Source organism: Hypanus sabinus, chromosome 9 (assembly GCF_030144855.1).
Source record: "Hypanus sabinus isolate sHypSab1 chromosome 9, sHypSab1.hap1, whole genome shotgun sequence".
Taxonomy (NCBI): Eukaryota; Metazoa; Chordata; class Chondrichthyes; order Myliobatiformes; family Dasyatidae; genus Hypanus; species Hypanus sabinus.
In genome coordinates this window covers 108,373,390-108,387,762 of record NC_082714.1, presented here as the reverse complement: position 1 = coordinate 108,387,762, position 14,373 = coordinate 108,373,390, and the positions used below count along the sequence as shown (strand labels likewise).

The 14,373-nt window shown below is 44.6% G+C and overlaps 1 protein-coding gene across 1 annotated transcript in view; it reads left to right on the top strand.

Annotated features, from left to right (window-relative positions):
* The first annotated feature begins 5,830 nt into the window (after nucleotides 1-5,830).
* Nucleotides 5,831-14,373, top strand: part of rae1 (ribonucleic acid export 1) — a 35,371-nt gene continuing 26,828 nt past the window's right edge. The window contains exons 1-3 of the mRNA XM_059980390.1: nucleotides 5,831-5,990; nucleotides 7,408-7,499; nucleotides 9,932-10,036. Coding sequence (XP_059836373.1) covers nucleotides 7,416-7,499; nucleotides 9,932-10,036 — 189 coding nt within the window. The 5' untranslated portion in view covers nucleotides 5,831-5,990; nucleotides 7,408-7,415. The remainder of the gene's footprint in view (nucleotides 5,991-7,407; nucleotides 7,500-9,931; nucleotides 10,037-14,373) is intronic.

Genomic DNA, 14,373 nt, shown 5'->3' with positions numbered 1-14,373 from the left:
GTGCTATAATGAGGTAGTAAGGTTAAATGTCAATCAGCTTTTAGGAGATGGAATGCAGTTTTGCTCTTAATACTGACCTCTTGGCATCTCCTCCATTGCCAGTGTAATTCTGCATGGGGTGGCTTCCTGGGTACTCTGGTGTCAAACATGTCTTTGCGCATTGCCAGCTCATTCACTGGAATTCTTGGCTCCTGTCTGAGAACTGAACCTCGCTTCTTGCTCTTTCCTCAAAGTGAGACATAACGATAAAAGACAATCTTTCATTTCTAGAGAAATGGAGACAGGCAGAGAGAGCAAAGGGGGTCTGTGATGGGGAGAGACTGAATAGCACAAGTGGTGGTGGTGCTGGCTGAGAGAGTGGTAAAAGCTGGTGAGTAATAAAGGGTGAATCTGGAGGAGGGATAAAATGGTGCTGAATGAAATTGGGGAGAAATGCTAGAAAAATGGAATATGAAACTGGAAAGGCTACTTATCTGAAATAGATAAATTTGGCATTAGTTCCCGAGGACTGCAATGCACCTTGTAGAAAGAGAGGTGCTTTTTCATATTACTGTTTCTCACTGTAGAAAGCTGCTCAGCCCACCAGGTCTCAAATCTATCCTGGCAATCTTATTCCCCACTTATTACCTCGCAACCTGTTTTCTCTTGCACATCCACCTACTCTGCCAGCCTCCTGCGCTTGGGTCAATTTACTGTGGCCAATTAAACCATCACCCAAGCACAGCTCTGGGATGTGGAAGAAAGCCCAGATGGTCACTAGAGAATGTGCAAGCATCACCCAGCACATGACATCAAGATGAACTGAGACCCAGTGGCTGTGAGATAGCAGCATTAACTATCGGTCTACTATAACATTCAGGGTTTCCTGTGTTTAAATTCCCTAGCTATCATGATGGGATTTGAATTTAAGGACCAATGATTATGACCTCTGACCTGCAGCCCTTTCTTTTCATCACTGTGCTACACTGCCCATAACGCCACTCCTTGTGTTCCCTTTGTGTTTCATTGAAACATTCTTGGGAATTGAAAAGAGGAGAGCGGTAGGAAGGGGATGAAGATTTAAAGTGACAGGCAACTGGAAGCCCTGGATCACACTTCTGTGCTGAACAGAGATGTTCTATGATATGTGTTTGTTTTTACTAATATAAAACAGAATCAAATTTATTTACTTATTACAAGTACCTGTTTCTGTTAACAAGTGTTGCCACACATTCCAACACCAACATAGTATGCCCACAATTTTCAACAGAACAACAGGAAATCAAGCCCCTATCCCCCCTCCCAGCACCCACTCACACACATGTGGACAATCCTCCAACCCCACAACAGGCTGCCTCTGGGCCTCCAGCAGATTCCCAGACTTCGGCTATTAAACTTCTGGACTTCAGATTGACCTTCAGGCTACGGTATCATCCCAGGAATTGCAAATGATGGGACCCAAGCTCCAGACTCACTGCCTTATGTACCTGGAGGATACTCATGCCTCCTGCCTGCCCAGACCTTTGATCCCCAAACCCAACGACTGAAGAGAACTTACTGACCTGCAAGATCCCAAGCCCTCATCCTCACTGCTCTTCATCCACAGTACTTGCCAGCCCTACATCCAACCACCCCTCATCATACAGCCTCCAGAAAAACTAAAAATAAGCCAGATTGGTGAGCCTAATGTTAGCAGTGGGGAAGTTATTGAATGGTATTCTAAGGGAGTGGATATATAGGTTTTTGGATAGACAGTGGTTGATTAGAGATAGTCAACATCACTTTGTGCATGGTAAGTTGTGCCTAACTAATCTTACAGAATTTTTCGAGGCAGTTTCCAGGAAAGTTGATGAAGACAGGGCAGTAGATGTTGTCTACAAGGCCTTTGGCAAGATCCCGCATGGGAGGTTGGTTGGGAAAGTGAGGTAATAAATTGGATCAGATTTTGGCTTTGCAGGAGAAACCAGAGAGTGGTGGTAGATCTCTGGCTGGAGATCTGTGTATAGTAGTGTACTGCAGGGATCAGTGTTGGGTCCGTTGTTACGTCATCAATAGCGATGATCTGGATGATAATGTGGTAAACTGGAGCAGCAAATTTGTGGATGACACCAAGATCGGGTGTAGTGGACAGCAAGGAAGACCATCAGCACTTGCAGTGGAATCTGGACCAGCTGGAAAAATGGCAGATGGAATGTAATGCCGACAAGTGTGAGATGCTGCACTTTGGCAACTAGGATAGGCCTTACACAGTGAGCAGTAGGGCAGTGAGGAGTGCGGTAGAACAGAGGGATCTGGGCATACAGGTCCATAATTCATTGAAAGCTGCATCACAGGTAGACATGGTCATAAAGACAGCATATTGGCCTTAATAAATCAATGTACAGGAGTTGGGGTGCTATGTTGAAATTCTGTAAGACGTTGGTGAGGCCTCATTTGGAGTATTGTGTCCAGTTCTGGTCACCTATCTACAGGAAATATTTAAGTAAGATTGAAAGAGTACGGAGAAAATGTATAAGGGTGTTGTCGGGATTTGAGGACCTGAGTTGTAGGAAAAGGTTGAATAGGTTAGGACTTTATTCCCTAGAATGTAGAAGATTGAGAGGAGATTTGATAGAGGTATACAAAATTATAAGGGGGATAGATAGGGTAAGTGCAAGCAGGCTTTTTCCACTGAGGTTGGATGAGAATATGACTAGAGATCATGGGTTAAAGATGAAAGGTGAAATGTTTAAGGGGAACATGAGGGGGAACTTCTTCACTCAGAGGGTGGTGAGAGTGGAATGAGCTGCCAGCACAAGTTGTGGATGCAAAGGTGTTGAAATTTTCAAGTTCCATGTGTATGAAGGAAGTCGCACTCATACAGTCATTGATGTACTGGAAGAATTGGCAGAAGGGTGAAGGCAGGGAAAGCAGTGTTCAACGTCACATGGAGTATGGGGCATTAGTTAAAGACTGAATAAAAGGGAGAAGAAAGGTGGGGAAATCAGTAGTGAAAACACGGCAAGGGAAGATGGGGACAGAGTGAAGTGCAAGAGGATTCAGGGGAGTATTAGAGTGGAAGAGATGTTGAAGCTTGTGATCCTCAACATCAAAGAAATAAAACTGTTATGTTAAACCAGTGGATGTAGGAAAGGATGAAATGCATTCAGTGGCCATTTTATTAGGTACACCTGTACACTTGCTCTTTAATGCAAATATCTAATCAGCCAATCAAGCAGCTGCAACCCAGTGCATGAAATCATGCAGTCATGGTCAAGCTGTTGTTTAGACTAAAGAACAGAATGGGGATTAAATGTGATCTAAGTTACTCTGACTGTGAAATGATTGCTGGTGTTGATCTCCTGGGATTTTCACACACAGCAGTCTTCAGAGAAAGGTACATAAAACATCCAGTGGGTTGCAGCTCTGTGGGTGAAAACACGTTCTTAATGAGAGAGGTCAGAGGAGAATACCAGACTGGTCAAGCTGACAGGAAGGCGACAGTAACTCAAATAACCGCGTATTACAACAGTGAAGAGCACCTCTGAACACATAACACATTGAACCCTGAAGTGGATGGACTAAAGTGGACATTGAGTATAGAATTAAAGTGAGGACAGCTTTGAGATAGTGAGTTAGACATACTGAAGAGAAATTGAAAGCATGGTTTGCAGATATATGGTGTTAAGCCAAGATTTCAGTGTGAGACTGAAAATATGGAAGGTATCTGTGATCACGGGTGGTGTGGCAGCTGCAAATACAAGCCGCAGCATCAACCGGGCATATTAAAGTGTCCTGTAGCCAACCATCTCCTGATAATCTGGCAAATGACTGAGCTGTTGCATTACATCAGCCTAAGTAGATGGGGCTGGGTAATTGGTTTGTGCCATTCTGCCACAGCCAGGTGTGTTCACTGGAGCTGTTTCATTTATACCGTATCTTTTTAAGGCGAGGAATGTTTTCTCTCCCCTGCAATTTACTATGGACTGGCCAGCATCGAATATAAACCCGCAGTCAGGAGGTGAGTTGGGTCACTTGGTTTGAGGAGTATTTATTATGTTGTTGTAACCAAGTTCTGTTTAGCTGATTCAAGTTTGGACTCTAGAACAGTTCTGTTGAGCTTGTAAATATCTTGGGTAAATAAAACCCCTGTTTCTTCACCTTTACCTGCTCTCCCAGTTTTATGCTTACCCTGGTCCTTCACAGATGGATCCAAAATCTGGAGGGCAGGATTCAGAATATTGCCACTCCTGAAGTGAAGAGATATGGTTGTGGAAGGGAGTTTAGTAAACACCTTATTAAAAACAGGGTGGAAAGCAGAAACAAAAAAGATGGTCACAGTAAAATGAGAATATAAGTTCACTGAAAGAAGAGCTGAGTATTTCTGAAAGAGAAGTGACTATGACTCACAGTAATCCCAGATGCAATAAATTAGAAAAAAATACACAAAATGTTTTATTTCAGATTTCCAGCTTATCCAGCATTTTGCTTTAGGAAAATTGGTACCAACAGTTGTATGGGATTTGTACCACATAGTTCAAAGTTCAAATTAAATTTATTATCAACATACATGTGTATACAGGGAGGAGGTCTGGCCCCTGCACATGGAGCATGCAGGCCCACTGGTGTGTGGACATGATCTGGTGCTCATGAACGAGATCCCCAGCTATGGGGTAAATAGCCCCATTGTCTCTCTTCGTCCGGGAGAGACGAAGGCTATGGGAGTAAACACAGACAGCAGATCCGGAGTGGGGCCCCTAAGCAGTACATCATTGAAGATCCTTCTGGCAGATCCTGCAGCCAAGCTGGTGCCAAATGTATTGCCTCATAAGCTTTCCTCTGGACTACATTGGTGAGGCTGAGAGGGGTACCTCAGGACCTCCAAACTTTCCGCCCCAGGCTTGTGATGATGATGATCATCATCCATTGTCCTTTGAGACAGAGGACGCCAAACACCACCAACTATATATGTAAGAACAGAAAGAGGTCTAATTACAATTCTTCACAGACATGAGTGTGTGAGAGTAGTATGTAGTAACTTCGAGGGGGTACCTTTGATCAAACTGGTGAGTCCATTCCCCTCCTTTGGATCTGCAAAGCTCTTGCTTAGAAATGAAGAATCCTCTACCCATTCTCTGCAGGCCACCCCACTGGTAATGCCGCTGACTGGCACAGTCCAGGCTTCATGTGCATGTGCTGGGGAATACACTGCAACACACCCAAAATGCTGGAGGAACTCTGCAAGCCTTTTGAAGGGTCTCAGCCTGGAACGTTGGTTGTACTCTTTTTGTTAGATGCTGCCTGGCCTGCTGAGTTCCTCCAGCAGTTTGTGTGTGTTGCCTTAATCACTCCTGTTTATTTCTCTCCATAGATGCTGCCTGAACAGCTGAGTTTCTCTGGCATTCTGTGTGTGTTGCTCAAGACTTCCAGCATCCAGAGTCTCTGAGGGATGCATTGAGGCTGAGTGCAGCCAAGGCAAAGGGGTCTATGGGGAAGGCTAGGCTCCTTCGATTACTAGATAGGGAAGTATCAACAAAGTTGGGAAATAAAGCGAACGACACGAAAAATAGAAATGCACCGTGTTCTTCTTAGAGCATGACATAGGAACAGAATTAGGCCATTTGGCCCATCGAGTCTGCCCAGCCACTCAGTCGTGGCTGATCTTTTTTCCCTCTCCTCGGCCTAACAATCTCCCAGTAACCGTTCATGCCTGTTAAAATCAAGAACCTGTTAAACTCTTTTGTATACATTTTACTATGAATAAAGTTATCTTTGAAACCAGAAGAATAAGACAAATGCATATATAAAACCTCCACGCGCCGTGACTGTTGGTGGAGCGGTTTCGTTTTGAATCCGGAAGTACATTCGCGTTTGTTGCGTCTCCCGTCCGTCAGCCTGCGACCGCTGAGGATCATCGGCACAGCCTCGGGGACTCGGCGCCCAGTTATCGGTGATCGCAGTCCAGTGAACCGAGACCCGGGGAGCCCGGCCTGGAGCCGGTGGGAGTCACTTTGCGTGCGTTGAGCAGCCAGGTGGGTGAATGGGCAGCGGTCGGGGGATGGGGAACAGGAAAATGTGGGATAAATCTCGAATCAACCCCCCAGCCTCAGGCTCTCCCTGCTGGCCTCCACAGCACCTCCCCGCCCCTCTTTTCCTTTCCCAGGCCCACCCTGCCCTTTCAACCGCCCAACATCCCCTTCCAATCCATTCCAACCCTCCGAGCCTCCCCCCGCCCCTCGCCCTTCTTCCTCCTCCTCCTCCCTCACCCCTCTCCCCACCCCCTCTCGCCCTCCCTCTCCCCCTCTCCCCTCTCCTCCCCCTCTCCCCCTCTCCCCCTCTCCCCCTCTCCCCCTCTCCCCCTCTCCCTCTCCCCCTCTCCCCCTCTCCCCCTCTCCCTCTCCCCCCCTCCCCCTCCCCCTCCCCTTCCCCCTCCCCTTCCCCCTCCCCCTCCCCCTCTCCCTCCCCCTCCCCCTCTCCCCCTCTCTCCCCTCTCCCCTCCTTCCCTCCCCCTCTCCCCCACTCTCTCCCCTCTCTCCCCATCCCTCCAACCCCCCTGTCATCCCTCCCTCCCCAACCCCCCACCCTCCTTCCCTCCCACCACCCCCTGTCTCCCTCCATCACCAACCCCCTACCTCCTCCAACACCCCTCCGACAGTCCCCTCCCTCCCTCCCTCCTCCAACACTCCCACCATCCCTCCTTCCGACACCCCCTCCCGCCCAGCGACCCTCCCTCCTCCCTCCATTCTCTGGAATGTCTTCAAAGAGTATTGTTTCTCGCTCTAGATCCTGTCCTGTAGTGTACTGTCGCAGTGTCACAATACACTGCATGATGTTTAGTAATAATCTACACCCTATTATATCAGGCCTATGAAATAATACAAAGAAACAAATGGTCCATCTTTTCACTTTTATTTCCCAGCTAGACAGTATTGTTCATAATTATTTAAAAATGGAACTATCACCTTATGTGCATGCTAGAAGACCTTTCCTAACATGTACACAGGGCTCTCAGCCCAACAGATCTCTGTGGCTGTTCATACTCCATTGAGCTTTTGCCCGCCTTCTGAAGCAGAAGTTCCCAACCTTGATCTGTGATGCCCTTGGAGAATGGAGGTGTAGTGCAGGTGTAGTGAGGCACACCGACAGGCTTAATTGACATTGTGGTAGTTATATTGGAAAGTTCACAAAAATATTGAAAGTGTATTTTAAAAACAGCTTGCCTTGCAGCCATATGAGGCCCCCTGTCATGTAACCAGGCAGTGGTGAGGTAGAAGAGCTGGTCCCATACTTGCAGAGTAAAATCAACTGGAACTTCCATTTGGGAACATTACAAGCTTAAGAATCCAACGCTACTGCAAACCTTGTCATAGATGACAGTGGTTACTGGGCACTTCTATTTTAAAGTGCTGCTATGATCATCATCTGACTTCAAAATGTAATTGTTCACAGAGTCTAAAATGAGCCTGTTTGGAACAAGTACAGGGTTTGGAACAGGGGGCATGTTTGGAGGGACAGCGACGGACAACCACAATCCTATGAAGGTAAGTGCAGCCGAAGGAGCTGCAAATATACATCAAGCCATCATTTCTGCTGAGAGGTGGTTGACTAACTGTTTCTCTTCCCACACTGCTGCTTCTTTTGTTGAGTATTTCCAGTGTACTTTTATGCCCTTGTGCTTTCATCTCTTTGAAAGCAAATACCAAGAAAAGCTTGGCAGCAGGATTCACATTTGATTTTTCTGCTGTTCTTTCCTGGAATACACGATTTCCTTCCCCTCAGTTTTCTTCCTGCCTTTGCCCTGAATTTTCATCTTCCTCTTGTAGCTTGTCCTCTCTGAATAGATCTGTACATGTCACCAATTTCCAATCCACATCAAACTGCTGACTTGCCCCGAGCTCGTTGATGTGACTGATTCCTTTGGTGCCTTGTTCCTATTTTCAAATTGATTCTTTTTTCAAAATAATATCCTTGATCGATCTGTTCTTGCATAATATTCAATTTCCTGTACCAGAACCCTTGGATCCATGCCCAACTTTCCAGCAGACCATATTAGAATCCCTCCATTCAAATTTCTAACCCTCGTGGCACTGAAGTGAGCCTTTTTAAAGTAAAATAATGTTATCTTTCTCTCTGGCCATTGTAAGCTATCCCTCCTCATCTGCCTCAGCTGCAGCCACAGTTGACTGCACCGTTCCATTCCAAGGATTCTCTTGCACCATCCAACTGGGACTGACTCTTTCTGATTCACCAAGGCCTCTGCAATGCTCCCTCTTGTCATTCCTGCTCGTACTTTGAAAGGTTCCAAAGGATTTATGCTCTGCTTCTACATGTCTTTTTTGCCTGTTGGTGACATGTTTCAGCTAGAAGCATCAGGTTCCACAATGGGTTTGCTTTGGTTTTGCCTCAGTTCAGCCACTGCCTGAACTTTATACTTGTCACTCTTGCCTCCGAATACCATCATTGCATGGACTGCCCTCCCATCATCTACCCCAAACTTCACTCTTTTAAAAACTCTGCAGTCCATGCTCCCCAGCCGTGCATTTGTTGGTTTACACTGGTGCATATGTCAGCTTAATTTCCTGTCCTTGTCCCTGTGCTCATTTCTATTTTATAGGGATGTTCTTGTATTCTGAAGCTGTGTCCTCTGTGTCCCCCACTACAGGAAACATCCTTCCCACATCCACTCCATCTAGGCCTTTCAATGTTTAATGGGTTTCAGTGAGATTCTTCCCCCCCCCCCACATTCTTCTGAATTCCAGTGAGTGCAGACTCAGACCCATCAAACACTCCTCATAGGTTTCAGGACGCTCTCCAACACCAGCACATCTTTTCAGCTCACTATCCCCAAGTGAGGTCTGACCAGTGCCTTATAAATCCTCAGCATTACCTCCTTGCTTTTGAATTCTGGTCTTCTTGAAGTGAATGCTAAAGCTGCATTTGTCTTCCTTACTAATGCCTCAACCTGCAAGTTAACCTGCAGGGAATTCTGCCCGACGGCTCCCAAGTCCTTTTGTGCCTTTCATTTCTGAATTTGCCCCTTATTTATTTGTTTCTCGGTTGATTGAGATACGGCACAGAGCAAGACCTTCTGGCCCTTCGAGCAGTGCTGCCCAGCAAACCCTGATTAAATGAGTAACCTACCAACCGGTATGTATGTGGACTGTGGGAGGAAACCCACGTGGTCACTGGGAGAATGTACAAACTCCTTTCAGACAGTGACGGGAATTGAACCCATGTCGCTGGAACTGTAAAATGTTGTGCTAACCACTACGCTACCTCGCTGCATACGCCTTTGTTCCCTTAGTCTACACCTTTATTCCTGCAGTTACACGGTGTCAGTAAATGGCATCCGGGGACTGCATAGAGGATGCCTTGCTCTAGATGGCTGATTATAGTTCAGTAAAGTGGAAGGTGAGGTTGCGGGTGTCTCATTATTGCAAGGAAAGTGCAAAATTGGGAAGCTTCTAATGTGGCAGGAAGTTTTTAAAGACTGAAGATGAGCACGGAATGAGAAGGACCCAACACACACATCAGGGAGAAGATGCCATCAATAATTTTAGAAGTTCTTTTCATTTGGACTAATCCAACTGATTCATGAAAATAGTTTGAAAGTGTTGTATATAAATGTGCATGACTTCATTTTTTGATTTCTTATTATTTATTAAGGTAAGCAAAAAACTTTAAAATTAAATGGAGAGTGATTATTGATCACAAGCTTAGATTTCAAAGCAAGTTTTTGGAGTGGAAGAGTGGTGTGAGGGTAGTTAATGGAGCCTTTACCTTCAATGCCATTCAGTTGAAGTGAGGAAAGGAAGAGCACTCTGGTTCTGAGGAAGGTGTTGTTGTGTGTGTGGGGGGGGAGGGGATGCATTTCAGTTTTCGATCAGCCTTTCATTGACTGAAATGGAGCAGCCTGTTTTTGCTGCCGGTATGTGTATTGTCATGCCCAAATTTAATCAGTTTGCTTTCACAGGATATTGAAGTGACATCTCCTCCCGATGACAGTGTCAGCTGCCTGGAGTTTAGTCCCCCTACATTACCAGGAAACTTCCTGATCGCTGGATCCTGGGCCAATGATGTGAGTAACAGATTGTGCTGGTGATATATTTACTTTGTAATCCTGCATTTCCTACAAGTGTCCTCTTTCTTCACCATCTTCTACACTGAGATTCCACCTTATTATTCTCTAACACCGTTCTATATTCTATCATCACAGCTTTTGGGAAAAACAGATGCTGGTTATTGCTTAGCAGAATCAGGTTTATTATCGTCGGCATGTGACATGAAATTTGTTAACTTAGCTGCAGCAGTTCAACGCAATACATAATCTAGCAGAGAGAGAGAAAAATAATAAATAAAACATAACAATAATAAATAAACAAGTAAGTCAAGTCACTTTTTATTGTCTTTTCGACCATAACTGCTGGTACCGTACACGGTAAAAACGAGACAGTGTTTTTCAGGATCATGGTGCTACATGAAACAGTACAAAAACCACACTGAACTACGTAGAAACAACACACAAAAAAAACTACACTAGACTATAGACCTACCCAGGACTGCATAAAGTGCACAAAACAGTGCAGGTATTACAATAAATAATAGACAAGACAATAGGTACAGTAGAAGGCAGTAAGTTGGTGTCAGTCCAGACTCTGGGTATTGAGGAGTCTGATGGCTTGGGGGGAGAAACTGTTACATAGTCTGGTCGTGAGAGCCCAAATGCTTTGGTGCCTTTTGCCAGATGGCAGGAGGGAGAAGAGTTCATATGAGGGGTGCATGGGGTCCTTCATAATGCTGTTTGCTTTGCGGATGCAGCATGTAGTGTAAATGTCTGTGATGGCGGGAAGAGAGACCCCGATGATCTTCTCAGCTGACCTCACTATCCGCTGCAGGATCTTGCGATCCGAGATGGTGCAATTTCTGAACCAGGCAGTGATGCAGATGCTCAGGATGCTCAGAAATACAACCCCTGTAGAATGTGATGAGGATGGGGGGTGAGGTGGGAGATGAACTTTCCTCAGCCTTCGCAGAAAGTAGAGACACTGCTGAGCTTTCTTTGCTATGGAGCTGGTGTTGAGGGACCAGGTGAGATTCTCTGCCAGGTGAACACCAAGAAATTTGGTGCCCTTAACAATCTCTACCAAGGAGCCGTCGATGTTCAGCGGGGAGTGGTTGCTCCGTAAATCAATTGGGTATATTGAATAGATTTTTTTAAATGTGCGAAAACAGAAATACTGTATATTTTTTTTAAAAAGTGAGGTAGTGTTGAAAGCTTCAATGTCCATTTAGGAATCGGATGGCAGAGGGGAAGAAGCTATTCCTGAATCACTGAGTGTGTGCCTTCAGGCTTCTATATCTCCTACCTGTTGGTAACAGTGAGAAAAGGACACTTGCTAATTTCAGCTCCTGCAGACTTTTATTTCTTTACATCATCCCAGCTCAATTTCCTTTTCCCTGGCTGTGTCCCTGCTTCACGCTGCTGAATGTCCAAATTCGCCTTCCTGCATGCACAAACTGCCTTATCAGACTTCTCAAAGCATTTTTTTGTTCGTCTTAATTTAGATTTCCATCATTGACTCAAAATATACATCTAATTCTACATGTGCTAAAAGGAGTTATTAACAAAAGTGTCGAGGATATGGCTTCAGATTTGGATTTATTTATCCCATGTACATTGAAACATGCACCTTTTGCATTAACAGCCAATACACCCAAGGGTGTGCTGGGGGTGCCACACAAGTGTCGCGATGCCAACATAGCATGCCCACCACGCCCTGCAAAACAACACAGAACACACAATATAACAACCGACAAAGCAACAACTGCAAAACAAGCCTTGTTCCTCATAGCTAATATAATTCGTAACTAAATTAGGGCAATTTATTGGGGATTTTGCAACATTTATAATTACAGAAAATATAATCGTGTTCAAATTGAGGTTCTTGGTCACAGGATGCATAGGTATCAATCCCGGCAACTTAAAGAATTCTAGTACTATGCCTCAATTGATTTCTGGGTTGAACATGTCTAGGAGGAGCAATGGCTCCTGGCATCTGATTTTTAAAAATATGGTCCCGCGAATGGCAATTGTTTACTGGTTTATGCTGATTTAACTAGAATGAAGGAACACACTCATTATAATGGGACTAGGACATTCAAAGCTAACATCTGGATAAACTAGTAATGATGCACATGTCAAGCCCAAAATGGGTACAGTTATGCTGAGAGATATGGGCCTGACCATAGTTTGGCCATGGTTGTTTGGAAAGACTCTAAGGCTAATTTACTTCATTGTGTTTCTTCTTCCTCGACACACTAGCAACTCAGTTGTGTATTTCCAGTCATTATTTTATCGCCTCAGGAATATGTAGATTAATTTGCCAGTCAATTGTGTATATGCTTATTACACTTAATCATGCACAAGAATCTCAGAGTCTGCAGAGATTCGGCATGTCATCAGAAACCTTGGCAAACAACTATAGGTATGTACTGACTGGCTGCATTATGGCCTGGTATGGGAACACCAGTACCATTGAGTGGAAAATCCTACAAAAGGTAGTGGATTCAACCCAGTATATCACGGGTAAAACCCTCCCAACCATTGGGCACATCTACACGAAATGTTGCTGTAGAAAAGTAGCATCCATTATCAAAGATTCTCACCACCCAGGCCATGGTCTTGCTGCTGCCATCAGGTAGAAGGTACGGTGGCTCAGGACTCGCACCTCCAGGGTCAAGAACAGTTACTACCCCTCAACTGTCAGGCTCTTGAACAAAAGGGGATAGTTATACTCATTCTATTTCTGGTGTTCCCACATGGTCTGACTTTAAAGACACTTTATCTTGTTATTTTATGCTCTTGTTATTTATTACTATTTATTTTTGCATTTGCATAGTTTATATTCATTGATCCTGTTTATGGTTACAGTTCTACAGATCTGCTAAGCATGCCCACAAGAAAAAGAACTTCGGGGTTGTATGTGGTGACGTGTAAGCACTCTGATAATAAATTTTACTTTGAACTTTTTATCTTTCTATGTTTTGTTTCTTAGGCTGTGACAAGTGAGGTCTAATCATCAGCTGTTTTACACTTTGTGCCAATTTTCAGTCTTAAGTTTTGTATGTATTAAACAGTGGATGCCAGATTGATTAATCACTGCACTCATCAATGTTAGAAAAGGGCAAGCATAACTGCAGGCAGGTTCCAGCCAAATACAGATGGAGCTGCCTAAGGCAGAATTATTCTCCTAACAACAGGGTCAGATGCCGTCTGCGGCCTGTTACATGGAGGGCTATCATCCAGCCCTGTGAAGACAGCACCAGAAGGAAATATCTCACACTATACCTTGTCGTTAATTCCCTTTGCTCTTGTGCATTCTTAAATATAATAAGCATGAAAAGGATTGACCAGTAAATTCATCTACATGATTCTATATATCCACTGTTGGGGTCACTTGGATCAACTGGGATGTTGTTGGTATTTGTTCATTTCAGTTAACATTTTGGCTTTTTGAGGAATCCTCTGTGTTTTCAAAGTACACGAGTGGCACCATATACATATGCATATTCATTTTCTTATGGGCATACTCAGTAAATCCAGTGACCATAATCGAATCAATGAAGGACCAGTCAAACAGGGTGGACAGCCAGTGTGCAAAAGACAACAATGAGTGCAAATACAAAAAGAAAGCAAATAAGCAATAAATATTGAGAACATGAGTTGAAGGGTCCTCGAAAGTGAGTCCATAGGTTGTGAAACAGTCCAGTGATAGGGCAAGTGAAGTTAAACCCCGCTGGCTCTAGGGCTTGATGGTTGAGGGGTAGTAACTGCTCCTGAACCTGGTAGTGTCCTGTACCACCTTCCTAATGGCAGCATTGAGAAGAGAGATGGCTTGGGTGGTGGGCGTTCCTGATGATGGATGCTGCTTTCCTGTGATAACACTCTGTGTAGATGTGCTCAGTGGTGGGGAAGATGGACTGGGCTGAATCCACTACTTTTTATAGGAGTTTCTGTTCAAGGGCATTGGTGTTTCCATAACAAACTGTGATACAGCCAGTCAAAATATTCTCCACCAGTCATCTATGGAAGCTAGTCAAAGTTGCTGAATCTTTGCAAATACCTAGGAATTAGAGGCACTGCTGTACTTTCTTCATAATTGCTTTTGTGTTGTGAGCCCAGGAAAGGTCCAAAGAAATTTTAACACAGTAATTTAAAGTTGCTGACCCTCTCCATCTCTGATCCCCAATGAGGACTGGCTCGTGGTCTTCTGCATCCTATTTTAATATATATATTAAATAGTTAAATTAAATAAGGGTAAGAGGTTATTGTGCCGCCACTCAGCCAGATCTTCAGTCTCCCTTGTTTATTCTGATTCTTCACCACCTTTTATTCAGCCAGTGACAGTGATGTCT